Source organism: Equus quagga, chromosome 12, assembly GCF_021613505.1.
Source record: "Equus quagga isolate Etosha38 chromosome 12, UCLA_HA_Equagga_1.0, whole genome shotgun sequence".
Classification (NCBI taxonomy): domain Eukaryota; kingdom Metazoa; phylum Chordata; class Mammalia; order Perissodactyla; family Equidae; genus Equus; species Equus quagga.
In genome coordinates this window covers 4,743,507-4,758,180 of record NC_060278.1, presented here as the reverse complement: position 1 = coordinate 4,758,180, position 14,674 = coordinate 4,743,507, and the positions used below count along the sequence as shown (strand labels likewise).

The 14,674-nt window shown below is 36.0% G+C and overlaps 1 protein-coding gene across 7 annotated transcripts in view; it reads right to left on the bottom strand.

Annotated features, from left to right (window-relative positions):
• Positions 1-1,797: 1,797 nt before the first annotated feature.
• Positions 1,798-14,674, bottom strand: part of ARHGAP12 (Rho GTPase activating protein 12) — a 117,864-nt gene continuing 104,987 nt past the window's right edge. For all 7 annotated transcript variants that reach the window (XM_046678839.1, XM_046678840.1, XM_046678842.1 and 4 more), the window contains 7 exons: positions 11,933-12,035; positions 10,094-10,210; positions 7,391-7,489; positions 5,723-5,800; positions 5,485-5,619; positions 4,867-4,969; positions 1,798-4,062 (listed from right to left, as the gene is read on the bottom strand). In XM_046678839.1, the coding sequence (XP_046534795.1) occupies positions 3,888-4,062; positions 4,867-4,969; positions 5,485-5,619; positions 5,723-5,800; positions 7,391-7,489; positions 10,094-10,210; positions 11,933-12,035 (810 nt within the window). In that variant the 3' untranslated portion in view covers positions 1,798-3,887. The remainder of the gene's footprint in view (positions 4,063-4,866; positions 4,970-5,484; positions 5,620-5,722; positions 5,801-7,390; positions 7,490-10,093; positions 10,211-11,932; positions 12,036-14,674) is intronic.

Sequence of the window (14,674 nt, the reverse complement as noted above, 5' to 3'; positions counted from 1 at the left end):
AAAAAAAGAGAGGAAGTAAAATAGAGGGGAGGGTTGATGAGAAAAAGAAAGAAACCAGACTTTTCTAAATACGTATTGTAGCGGCTTGTTAAACAGTTACCTTGTTCTGCAAGTGCTCTGTTGATGAGAGCACCAAGAAAGTGCTTTTTTTCTTTCCTTTTTTTCCTGTGGGAGAAGGGAAGCAATGAAGGAAATGAAAGAGTTCATTTAAGTGCCATATTCACATAAGGCTAATTTGTAAAAGCTCAATCCAGCTGAATATATTTACAGCCACCACTGGTCCACAAAACTTCAGTTGAGAAGACTAATTGAGATTCTTCAGGAGGGCTCCCCTGTCTTTAGTAGTTACAGAATGTCTCATTAGGCATTCTGGACCTGCCCTTTCTCTAGAATACGAAGTCTGACTCTGCTTGGCCTGGGTTCACAGCTTGTGAATTTCCAGGAGATTCTAATACATCATTATTCTAAGAGTCTGTTGTGCAGCCCCTTTTGCCTTTTTTTTTTTTTTTGGTTTCAAACTAAAGTTGCATTTAACAGGACTGTATTAGTTATATTGGAATACTGTTTAAAAAAACAACTTTGCCCACCTCCAGGATTGTAACATACAGGCTAAAGCCCTTATTAAAAACCTTCTCCAGTCTTGCACTAGAGAAATGCTTTCTATAAAAGAGGAGCTGATGGCTGGAGTTCAGAGAGACTAGTAAACTCCGTAAAATCTTCTTTTCTACCTATTTTCAACTCTCTACATAGATGCAATATTTGACTTTTTTAGACCAGTGAGAGCCTTATGACCATTTGACAATTTTTATTTTCCCAACTATTTTAATTTTCTTCTTTACTAAAACGACATGTAGGGTTCTCTGTGTATTTTTCTAAATGCTTAAAGATGTTGGCGAAATTAGTGTCATGGGAAACTAGATGTTTACTTTAAATATTTAATTAGAAGCCTCTCCCACAAGCTGAGAAAAAAATCTCTTGGCACAATTATGGAATAACTTTTTTTTCTGTCCCTGCTATCTTAATATCTAGTATTACAGGCTTACAAAGCAGCACAGGATAAAACTAAGAGAGTATAAAGGTCTCTAGGTATCTGCCATTATTATTATTGATGTTTTCAATTGTATGTAAGTGACGGCATACATACATACATACACACACACGCGTGCGCGCACACACACACATAGGTATTAATTTTAATACCTATGTTACCTAAGCCCAAAGCTATTTATGTCTTTCACTTAAGAAAAAAATACAGATCTGCCTCTATCTAAAAGGTAATATTTTATTTCAAAGATATTTCATAACTAATATTTTCCACAGTAAAAGGTAAAATTTCTTGCTGCTGTAAAATTCACATAAGTATTTTTTATTCTACTTGGAATGTAATAATATAATTGAATATACTTTTTGCTTCAATTTCCAACTTTTTTTTAGTGAGGAAGACTGGCCCTGAGCTAACATTTGTTGCCAGTCTTCCTCGTTTTGCTTGAGGGAGATTGGCCCTGAGCTAACATCTGAGCCAATCTTCCTCTATTTTGTATGTAGGATGCTGCCACAGCACGGTTTGATGAGCGGTGTGTAGGTCTGTGCCTGGGATCCAAACCCATGAACCCTGGGGTGCCGAAGCAGAGCATGCAAACTTAACCACTACACCACTGGGCCAGCCCCTCCAACTACTTTTTTAATGACATTCTGAAGGAAGGCCTCTTAGCAAAGGAAATTCCACTGACAATTTATTTCAGTCTTATTATATTTTCTACTAAAAATCAAGCTGTCAAGACAGGAAAATATTACTGGTTTTGTTATTACAAAAAACAAGTGAAAATTTTTAATTCACAAAGGATGAAAACAAGACATTGATCTCACTATACATACAATATTACAATAAACTGATTAGCTGTAGACTAATAAAACATTTAAGATTTCACATACACACATATGTTCTTTCAAACAAGAAACACAGGACAATTTTAATCTTTGATATGTCCATAACTACCACAAGAGAGATCATTGATTTGAGTCTAATTGTTTTCCTGGCATACAATCATCATATAGGCCAGTCCTAAAGCATATTGCATTGTTAAGGACATCTTTAGGCAAATATCACCTCTCGTTTCAGGGCTTTTATCCCCTGTCCAAAACAATCTGCTTTGCCACTGCTATCAAGTAGCCTGGTTTGCTATCAACTTAACAAGATCACAACGACAAACAATATTTTTACCACAAAACTCAAGTGAGAGGTTTTTAGACAGCTCACACAAAAAATATTTGTTCCCAAGGAAGGCAATCCGTAAATTATAAATGCAATTCTAAGAAAAAGTCTTGCTTACAAATCATTTACTTTCAAATATTGATGAAGAATGGGTAGGGTGGGGGTGGAGGTGTATTGGTGTGAAATGAGGAAAATGTATTTGCCACAGGAAATATTGGATTGATTTTTTTAAATGAGGTATAAGAGTACGCCAGTAAATGCAAAAGCACAGAGAAATTAAAAACCAAAATGTATATTTCCAATGGAAAAATCTCTAAACCTCTTATAGTTTTCTTTATTCAGATTAGACATTTCATATACAGCAGTTAACCTAGAAAAATACATTTTAAAAAATCTTCAACAGACCATGCTCTCTGTAACAAAACTTTCCAAACCCTGTTTTATTATACAAATCAATCTACATTAGTAATGTAAAAATGAAATTCTCGAATTTAGTAATGTCATTTTCCATCTGACATCTATCTAATTTACATGTGAGTTTCAACTAGTCATACTGCAGTTAGAATTCTGTAATAAATTTTTTCTAATGTATTCTGTACATATTAAATAATCTAAAAGGTTCCTCTTGTAGTGCATTTACCAGTTAGCAAGTCTATTCAGTATTTTTCCAGTACCATTTGCATTACAGTGATTTGCCTGTAAATGTAATTAAAATCTAAAAGTGCACAGTTAACTTTCTCAAATAACGGCCTATTTCTGGAGGAAACCTAATATTCACGGAAAAGATTACCAATACCATGATTAGAAATGTAGGGTCAGAACATCCTCTGAGACTATACAACACAATTATATACATAAGCTAAAGGGCATTAAGTCTTTAGCCTATATTTACATCAAATAACATCTGTTTCCACAGGGTCATACCAAGAACTCAGTATGGCACTAGATATAATTAGGATTGTTAGCTACAAATCAGTGTAGCACAGACAGCCCAAAAATACCCTGCACTGACTTATGCTAAATTAAACTCCAGTATATCACAGTGTTTTAAGTAGTATTAGTGTGTTGCCCAAACAAGCAACTAAATATCCAATAAGGATGCTGTGCAACACAGTGAGAGGCAGCTAGCCTTCATCAAGGGATTACACCTAGTTATTAAGAATTTGAGCACTTAGACTGCCACTGCATGCAGAAACCCTGAAAAACAAATACACAGGTTTCAAAACAGATATACTTCATTTCGTTTAAAATGCCCAAGAGCGTTTTCAAAATAACTGATAGTGCTGTTCTATCAAGTGATGAACCTAACAAATCATGAGAAGAAATTCTACATTATCCAGTTTGAGGAAAAAAAAATGTAGTTTTCCTATCAAATTATCCAGTGTATATGACTGGTCAGAATTGCAAGTTTTGATTTTTACTGAAATTCAGAGGATGAAATGCAAACATTTGGAATAAAATTAATTCAAAATTACACACAGTTATATCAACTTGCAACAAAGCAGCAAATATGAGGGCCCCACATATGTCTTGACTCTCCCATTCCCTTCTGATCCCTCAAAAAAGTGCAAAATCAAAGAGTCACTGCTTGGTCCAAAAATAAAATACATCATGTGTAAGGATTTGAAATCTGATGGAATCCAGCTTCTATTCCAAGGGTTGTCTTCAATAAGAATCAACGTCCGAAGATAGAACTTATTTCCAGAAGAATTAATTCTACAATCTGATTTTGGTAGACAGTATGAACTGCTATATTACCAGTCTCTTTCTCTGGCTTTAACAGAGTGGGACCAAAAACAATTGCTATACTCTGATATGTCATGCGGTTTTTTTCTCCATTTTCTACAACCCTAAGGAGGAAAAAAATAAATTGTTAAAAGTGAAAATAAAAAACAGAGAGGGAAAATTCTTCAAATTGTATTAACATAAACAGTTTGCATTTAGAAATGAGAAATAATGCTCATTTTCCTAAGGTACATATAAACTATTTAACCAAGCAGAATTCAGTCCAAATGCCACGTGAAGCTTTCTGTTGGATAAACACAGCTGAAAGGTATAATTATACATACTCTAACAAACTCTCAATATGCGATGTCTTAGCTTAGTGTTTAAAATAAGACACAGACTTAAATATGAGTTACAATTCAGGTAAAAATGATTACTAGGTTGATATGGGAAAAAAATTTCATTGGGCACAGAGATTAAACTTTCAATTTTATTTTTTTTAAATCTCTCTAAGATCATTTATTTTAGTACTCTATCAGAAGGAAAAAATCAGTATTGAAGTGGCTATATAGTAACTCAGAGCAATGATGGCTTTATTTTAAAGTAATTTAATAGTCTTCATTTAACAGCCAATCTCATCTTCATATTAACTAACTTTAGCAACAATTTTTGAACACCTACTATGTGCTAGGTATTATATAATTGCTTCACATATAATATCTACTGTAATGTATTCTTCATACCAAACCAAACTATGAGGAACTGAGGACCAAAGGAACTGAGTAATCTTTTCAAGTTACAAAGACAGTAAGCAGCATAACTGGGCTCTGAACCTGGGCTTGAGTGACCCTGGCCCCACGGGTGCTACACCACATCTCCTAACTGGGCAGTTCTCTTACCTTTTTTCTTTTTTGTGGGGAGACTCTTACCTTTTGAGATGTCTAAAGAGAATCTGCATTGTATCTTGATTTGGCTTTGGCAACTGTTTAATTAGGTCCTTAACAGCAGTGACTCGCTGTCTTGGTTCTTGTTCTGAAAAAAGATAACTAGAGATGTTGCATAAAACTGAAAGCAGGAGGCCGGCCCCGTGGCCAAGTGGTTAAGTTCGCGCACTCCGTTTCGGTGGCCCAGGGTTTCACCAGTTTGGATCCTGGGCATGGACATGGACCGCTCATCAGGCCACACTGAGGCAGCATCCCACATGCCACAACGAGAAAGACCCACAACTAAAATATACAGCTGTGCACTGGGTGGATTCGGGGAGAAAAAGCAATAAAATAAAAAAAAAAAAACCCACAAAGATTGGCAACAGTTGTTAGCTCAGGCGCCAATCTTTAAAAAAAAAACAAAAACAAAAACCTGAAATCAGTGACAGTTTGGAACCTGATATTTGGTAATACACAGTGACATCTGGTGGTCAAATTTAAAACTTCTGGAGTAAAACAATCCTTGGAAAAAACTTAAGAAATCAAACAGAATATAGCAACTTAATCTGTACAGAGGATTTTCAACATCTAGAAAAATAACTGAGTAGAATACATACTTACTAATTGCATTCACAAAATCATTAAAATGATTAAATGTAAAAAGGGGTTCAGGTAATTCTCGAAAAAACATTTTGAGCGCTCCAGTGATGACATGAATATCTTCCCATTTACTATCATTCAAGTCCAATTTCTCATCTGAAAAATAGGAGAAATAGGAAATTTTTAAAAATTACTTTAAACCAATTCTAACGGTTATGAGTGATTATTCTGGATCTAACAATAGGAAATGTGATGTTACCATGATTGACTGCAAATCTCAGTTTCTGGATCACTGCAAGGTTGCCACTTACTCTGTATATGCCATCAACATCCAAACCTAAGACACAAATGATAATAGTTTTATGTTTAAAGTACTTGTTTGTCTCTTCTAAAGCTACTTGCATGTTTCAGAATTCTTATTCATTAACATTAGCCTCAATCAAATGGGTAAACACTCTTTTCCTCTAAATGGCTTTTTATAGATGCTTGGCAGAGAGAGAGGGGGTGGAGATACACTCTGAATTCTGTTTAATAAACAGTAACAATTCTACCTTGTTTATCATGTAGACTGTGAATCATTTCAAGGAAGTCATCTCATTAAACCTGGAATACTAACAATTTAAGATAAGCTTCTGCAAACACCTGGGGATAGATAGTTCAAAAAGTAAAGTAGATAAAATCAGCCCACCGATTTTTTTGCATGCTATTTTATAATGTAAATGCATATATTAAAGCACTCTCTTAAAATTGTTTGTTGGGGCCAACCCAGTGGCGAAGCGGTTAAGTTCGCACGTTCCGCTTCTCGGCAGCCCAGGGTTCGTTGGTTCGGATCCCGGGTGCAGACATGGCACTGCTTAGCAAAAGCCATGCTGTGGTAGGCGTCCCACGTACAAAACAGAGGAAGATGGACATGGATGTGAGCTCAGGGCCAGTCTTCCTCAGCAAAAAGAGGAAGATTGGCAGTCGTTAGCTCACGGCTAATCTTCCTCAAAAAAAAAAAAAGTTTGTCATATTAAGAGGTTGTAATAAGTAAACTTAATAAAAGCAAGTACCTAAAATAATGGTTCTACAAAAACAACTGATAATTTGATAGTTTATTAATTTACTTCATATGTGGAACAGAATAATTTAAAATTTACACAACTAAGCCTAAAAAATTCAAATATTCATTAAGTGATAATGCTGTACACATTTAACAAAGTACATTATCTAACGTGCTCTTCATGTAACTTCAAATAAAGGCAAGTAGTGTGGTGTCTCCACTGTCATGTTGACAACATGAGAATCTCTAAAAAGATGAGATCTGTAACTGGCAGAAATGACAAGTTATGCAAATATTTTAATTGTACAAGATCTTTTGATGACAGAGAGACATAAGTTAAGGTGATTACAGTCAAGATATTGTTAATTTATATAAAACTAGTATAAATATTATAAACATGTTAAAATTAACCAAAATAGAAATTAAGTCTTATTTTACAGGGAATGACATAAAAAAAGGATCTGTCTACTTAGACACTTTATAGTTGACTTAACAGTTTTAAAATGTCATCTCATTTTTATTAGAGCAGAACTTTCTCTTAGTAAGTAAACACAATCTCATATCTTCAACACTGTCAAATCATTTCTTAATAAGCTCAGTTTCTCAATCACTACCTTCTTCTTTTGAGCAAATGGCCAACCCCAAATGGCTTCCAAGAATACCATATGCTTAATCGATCATAAGTACCAAACATTCATTAGAAGCCCACAAAAGTCTTAATCTGAAACAGGTACAAACATGTTAAGTTTTTTGCAAATGAGATGCTCTTATTAATATGACTATGAAGAACTTTTGGTCATCACTCAAAATCATAAAAATCCTAGGGATTTTGATAGCAAAACAATGGGTTGGTGCACTTAACATTTAAAAAAATCATTTTCTTACCATATTCTTCAACATGTTCAATGCATAACTTCACAAATTTTGGCACTGTGCCATTCTCTCTCTGACACAGATTAGCAAGATTAGATCCAAATACCTGATCTGAAAGAGATTCATTTTAAAAAATAAACCATCTGGCTAAAATTTACTTCACAAAATGGCTAAGCCATTCACAGTGCAACAGAAGCCATTCGGTGCATCCAGTCATTGTTTGCCATGACTTATGCCTTATATACAGTCAGCCCTGGGGGTCTAGTGGTTAAGATTCTCACCGCCAAGGGCCGGGCTCATTTCCCAGTCAGGGAACCACACCACTCGTCTGCTAGTTGTCATACTGTGGCAGCTGAGTGTTGCTGTGATGCAGAAAGCTATGCCACCCATGCATTTCCAACTTCAAATACCAGTAGGGCCACCCATGGTGGAGAGGTTTCAGCGGAGTTTTCAGCAGGTTTCAGACTAAAACAGACTGGGAAGGACCTGGCCACCCACTTCCAAAAAAAACTGGCCACGGAGACCCTATGAACAGCAGTGGAGCATTACCTGATGTCGGGCCGGAAGGGGAGAGGATGGTGCAAAGAGAGCACACAGGGTTCCACCCTGCTGTACACAGGGCGGCCTAGAGTGAGAATCAACTTGACGACCCTAAAAAATGCCTTGGATGATGTGCACTCTGCCCACCCCTTCCAACTTCATTTCAAACAATTTTCCTTCTTTACTAAATTCCATGCACACAGCAACTCCTTCTTGCCTGAGAGCCTTTTTACTTTCTACTCTTTTTGCAGAGATCAATATTCCTCCCAAATTAGCTCCTCCTCATCACTACTGGTCTCTGCTGTTATCTCCTTAAGAAACCCTCTCTGATCCTCCTATCTAAGGGAGCCCAATTCCAGCCACTCTATTTCATTACTATATTAAATTCTTCATAGTAGTCATCAGTGTTTTAAATTATCTCGTCCATCTCTCATTTTTATGTTAAGTTCATGAGGGCAGGGATCTTGTAATTCTTGAACACCAACAGGTATTTATAGCACCTAGGCTCATGCTTAGCACTTAGTAAATACTCGAATATTTTTTAAAGTATCAAAACAAGCATGTGCATTGCCCATCATGTGCTAACACTTGATTTCACAAAATATATTTCAAAGGTTGTTCTGTTAATCTTTCAACTCAACAGTTTTGAAATGCCACATTAGCGGTATTCAGGAAAACAAACAAGCAATATTTGAAGTGACGAATAACACCATAAAGTGGTAACACTTTATATTTCTCAGTGAAAAGGCCTGGCGAACAAATTAGCAGCAGTTTCTATTCAGTTATTTGTCATCAGGTTTTTTTGTTTTTTAAAAGGTTCTAAACTCAATATGCTAAATTCCTATGCATTATCTGGGAGTGCCTGTTTACAACTCCTGATGTTGGCTAATTTGAATCACTTACTTAGCTGAACTCTTCCTGCAAGTTTTAAATATCTTTTTAATGAAATCTATTTGTGTATTTTAACTTAGATGCTTTGCCAACAGATGTTCCAGTGATGGTCTTTGTCAGAAACTTCATAATCAGAGACAGATATAACAAATGTTATATATTACCTTTACCTATATCTGTTTACAAATAAACATCACTGTTTTGAATCATATATTAGAAAATTTTACCTCTGGAATTAAACACGCTTATAAGAACTAAATGTACATAAACGTATATGCAATTTTTAAGGAATACTTTAGGGGCCAGCCCCATGGCACAGCAATTAGGTTCGCATGTTCTGCTTGGGCAGCCTGGGGTTTACCGGTTTGGATCCCAGGTGCGGACATACACACTGCTTGTCAAGCCATGCTGTGGTAGGCGTCCCACATACAAAGTAGAAGAAGATGGGCATGGATGTTAGCTCAGGGCCAGTCTTCCTCAGAAAAAAGAGGAAGATTGGTGGCAGGTGTTAGCTCAGGGCTAATCTTCCTCAAAAAATAAAGAATACTGTATTAAGAAAAGATCCTGCTAGTGCATTATGGTGCTTATAAATGAAATAAAAAACGTATAAAAATCAGGAAAAAATACCTTACACAGTCAAGCGCCACATAAAGATGTTTTGGTCAATGACAGACCATACACACGACAGTGGTCTCATAAGATTAGCACCATATGGCCTAGGTGTGTAGTAGGCTATCCCATCTACGTTTATGTAAATCCAGTCTATGACGTTCAAACAACGACAAAATTGCCTAACAATGTGTTACTCGGAACATATTCCCATCAAGTGATGCATGACTGTACTAATCTTAAAATTACCTTGAGAACTGAAGGCAAATAATCAAGAATAATTGTTTGCTCAATATTTTTCTTCTTTCTACTATGTTAGTGATCATTTACTCAAAATTTCTTATGATTTGTGCATCTCAAAACTGAAAGTCTTTATCATCACGTCTTCTAACAACTGTCGCCCATCCCATCGCATCCGTGCAGTTCCCGTGGTACAGGGTCTCTAAGATCTTACTTTGGTATTTACGTCTGTTCAATGCTTTAGTGAAACTCTTCAAGTGCATTAGAAAATCTATTTTAATTACTCAAATGTATTTTAATCACTGAACCTGATAGCTTTGTGAATAAATAATGAGAACATTTCTTACCATTTGGAAATTTTTCAGTTTTTAACTTAAAATGTCTTATTTCTGATTTTGGCCAAAGTTCATTATTATAAACATCACTTCTACCTACCTTTAATATAACCTTTTTCACGAACAGCTTGCAAAGTGGGGCGTCGTATAAGAAACTTCTTTAAGTTTTTCTTGGTTTTTTTCTGTTCTGAAGAATCTATGCTAGACACTTTCATGGCTTAAGACAGACAGATATTAATCACTTCATAAAATAAAAAACTTTCTGGATAGAAGTTTTTCCACCTAGCACTCAAAACATTAATCTCATATGTAAAAATTCCAGTTATAAATTCAATTATTCTATCTTTAATATGGTTTAAGAGTAACATGTGAAGAATCAAACTAACATAGACCCAATTTCAAAGTGATAGACCAAACGAAACACTTCATTTTTACCAATAAACACTGACCACAAGCTCTATCTTCTTTGGTGTATGTGCCAAGACATTCCTAAGTTCTTCTAATTTATATTCATTATTTCATAAATGATACTACTTATCTTCTCTGACTCTCCATCAGTTTTACAAGGTAAAATGATGAGCAAAAAAAAAAAACCGCATAAACTATAAACAAAAAAATCCCTATCCTTCCCATCCTTACTGACCTAGAAGTCTGGTTACAGATACAGATATAGATATAGATACAGATATCTCTCTGTCTCTCTATACATCTACATATATATATCCATCACAATTATTTGTACTGTATGCTGAGTCTCATCATAATTATCTGTACTCTGAGCTAAGAAAGGGACCACCTGGAAAATGTTCTCCATTGCCTTCAGTCCTGATTTCTTTTTCAGTTATAATAACAAAAGTTCAAAAAGTAAATTTCTTGAAAATAACTACTATATTTGAGGAAAGTCGAGAGCACAAACAATATATTAGTAAAGAATTAAAATAATAAAATTTTCATGTGTTTATATTGTTATATAATGATGACGTCAGTAATAGGCCTAAACTTCCTTAGAATGTGGGAGAACAAAAGTAAAACTGATTTTTTGATCATTCAGTTAATTTGAAGGCCAAAAAACTCTCAGTTAAATGCAGATTCATTAAAATAGATTTAACGAAGTTCAAAGTCATAGCTTAGGGCCTAGTTAAACAATGGACCTTCATTAGAAAATGCTATTCTTGGGGCTAGCCCAGTGGCGTAGTGGTTGAGTTCACGCACTCTGCTTTGGTGGCCCAGGGTTCGCTGGTTCGGATCCCAGACTTGGAGCTAACACACTGCTTATCAAGCCATGCTGTGGCAGGCATCCCGCATATAAAGTGGAGGAAGATGGGCATGCATGTTCACTCAGGGCCAGTCTTCCTTAGCAAAAAGAGGAGGATTGGTAGCAGATGTTAGCTCAGGGCTAATCTTCCTCAAAAAAAAAAAGAAAAAGAAAAAGAAAAAGCTATTCTTAAAATTGCTGGCCTCAGCTCTGGTCCTTTGTGTAGATCTGGAGGGATGATGCGTGGACTTGCACAGGCACATCCTACTCCAGAGACAGCTGCCTAGTGTCCAGTGTGGAACTGAGGTACACAGCCTGTGACTTCTGACTTCTTATAGTATAAGATTCTATCTATAATCTCAAACAGTAATTGTATATTTTTAAATCAGTAAAGTTCAGCTTGCTGGAATCCTCAACAGAAGTGCATTCTAATATACTTTTTCTCTTGAAGTAGCACAGTTATCTTAAAATCAACACGACTTTAGGGATGCATGCGACGAGGTTAAGCATGACAGTGAGCTGACAAGAAGAGAGAAATGAAACACCGAGACTGCGCCTACTTAATCTCCTAACTTTCTCCCAACACTGCAGATTCTGCTCAACTTTTACAGATTTAAAATCTCCAAAAAGCCAAGAGAATAAGCTCACTCAAACCACTAACAAAACAGGGAGAGAATAACTTACAACGAAGTTTCTTGGGATCCTTCTGGTCCTTTTCTTTATCATGCTTTTCTATTCCTGGTGAATCTGGTGTCTCCTCTTCAATTGTTTCATCAGTTTCTACTGTCTGTTGGTTGGAGATTCCCAAACACATATTACTTTTGATATTACTTTAGATGTAACAGCATAATTCTCAGAATGATCAGTAATTGACCCTTCCAAATGATTTTAGAGAACCAATTAATATATAGTATGATTTAGATATTTGATGAATCTGTAATTCTTTTTTCCCCCTAGATGGCATTAACTGTGAATTTTCAAAAAGAAATAATTACTGGTAATTCACAGGATGATGGGTTTACACTGATGGCGAGGCTACCTTGTCTCATTTTGATCAACTACATATGAGTGATAGTAATAACAGTTAAAAGGTCAGGCTACACTCTGTGGTGACAGGACAGGATGAAGCTACATTCTAAGACAACAATCCAAGATAAAGCCACTAGCCACTGGCACCTTAATTCTTCATACCAACTATCTTTTTAAATTATGCTGTGTGTCAATAGTTAATCACTACTCAGAGACTCATGGGTGTTAGGAATTGAAAGAAACCCTAGAGCTTATCTGCAGCCTAACCAAGGTCACCTCTATAGGTTAAAAAACCAGACTAAGTTCTCAAAGCTAAAACCATCACTTCGCTTTTCACACTGAGGTCTTTACTCCACCAAGAATCTACTTTTACGTACAGTGTAAGGAAAGGTTCCAATTTCTTCTTGAATATCCAGTTGACCCTCACCATTTACTGACAAGGTTATTCCTCCTCACTTTTCTACAGTGCTGTATCTGACACAAAGTGATCAAAGGTACGTGGCTCTGTTTCTAGGTTCTTTATTCTGTTCCACAGGCCTGTCTGTCTATCCTGGTATGGACACCACATTGTAGTAATTAATACAGCTTTATGAAGTCTTGACATAGGGTAGAGCAAGTCCTTCCACTTTCTTCTTCAGGAGTGTGTTGAATATTCTTAGCCCTTTGCATTTCTATATGAAATTTTAGAAAAAGCTTGTCAAGTTCCACCAGAAAATCCAATAGGATTTTGAATGAGTCAAAAATCTCAAATATATAAATTTATAAATCTTTTAGAAGAACATTATTTCATTATTGAATCTTTTCATCCATAAACATGATATACTTATCATTTAATTAGGTTTTCTTCAACGTCTCCCAATAAAGTTTCACAATTTGCCCTGCAGAAGTCTTGCATATCTCTTGCTACATTTATTCCTCAGTATCTTTTGTCACTTTGTAAACAGAGCATATTTTGAAATTTCATAGTCAATAAGATGTTCCTCTCTCTTCATATTGCTTATTCCCTGATCCTACAGGCTTCAATCTAAAAAAAACCACTTTCTCACTTTCTCTGCAAAGTCTTCCTTGACCCCTACAACAGGTAGCCCTACTTAACCAGTGTTCGTATGGTAAGTCGTACATCCTTTGCCATCATAAAACTCGTCACGTTTCATCATATTAATTGTGCAGCTGTCTGTCTGCGGTCATCCTGTCTTTGGCTGTGAGCTCCGTGTAGGAAGGTGCAGCATCTGGTAGCATGCTGCACATCCCCAGTGCACGGGGCACTCACACATGTGTCAAATCAACGCAGCCATACTTGCTTTCAAGGAATAGCAAACAGATTACTGTGACCAGAGCTGAAAGCCCATACTGGGTAGAGCTGAAGGGACATTTGAAAAGATAGACTGAGCTCAGGTTGTTGAATTTTAATGGGAGTCACAGGAGGTTTCTGAGCAGGAGAGGATCATAAAATTGACATTAGGAAGTTTCATATAGCAATGGCATTAAGAATGGATTGGTGGGGGATGAGTGAAATAAGGAAGACTGTTTAAGAGGTTACTCTTAGTATAAACATATAAAGGCCCATCTATGCTTTCAGGGATAAACGGAAAGGAAGGGACAACATTCAGAAATATCATCCAATATTACAAACTGCAAAGGAAGAATACATGTATCCATTAGTGAATAATTTGCTAGAAGAGATAAAAATCGGGGAAGCAAGAGTCAGAGAATACTCATATTCCAAATCTGGGTGTTCTGAAACTGAGAGAATCATAAAATTTTGGAGCTTGAAAGGATAGTTGGAGACAATCAAATCCTATCTCTCTATTTTATAAGTGAAAAAACTAAGGCCAATTGAGGTAGAATATCTCAATAAGATCAAAAACCTTATTAATAATTAGGATTCACCTATAAAGTCTCTGAAGGACATCTCGACGTCTACTAAAGCCAGTAATTCCCAACTTTTTGGTCTCTGTTAGTTTAAGACCATAACACACTCCCATAAGTATTCATTTTTATTTTTGTTGCTAACATATGATCCCTAACCAGGAGCCGTGTCCCCATATGGTGAGGGGGTAAGAATATCGTCTAAAAAGTACAGCCCATAGTTGTTTATTACTGCTCTCACTAACACAGCTTCAGAGTACACATTTGAGGTTCTAGAACCTGTTTCCAACAAATTCTACTATTTCTAACTCATTCAGTCACTGAAGAAATACTGTGTACTAGCCACAGTTTGTCCCTTCTTGAACTATTTCTTGTTGGACAATGCCTCATGTGAAAATTATTTTAAATCCACTGATAGCAAACATTATATACACGAGCATGTTAAGTCATTCACCAGCCCCTGCGAATTGCTAAACTGACCATCTCTGTCAAGACATACACTAAAGAAGTTATTAACACATAAATTAG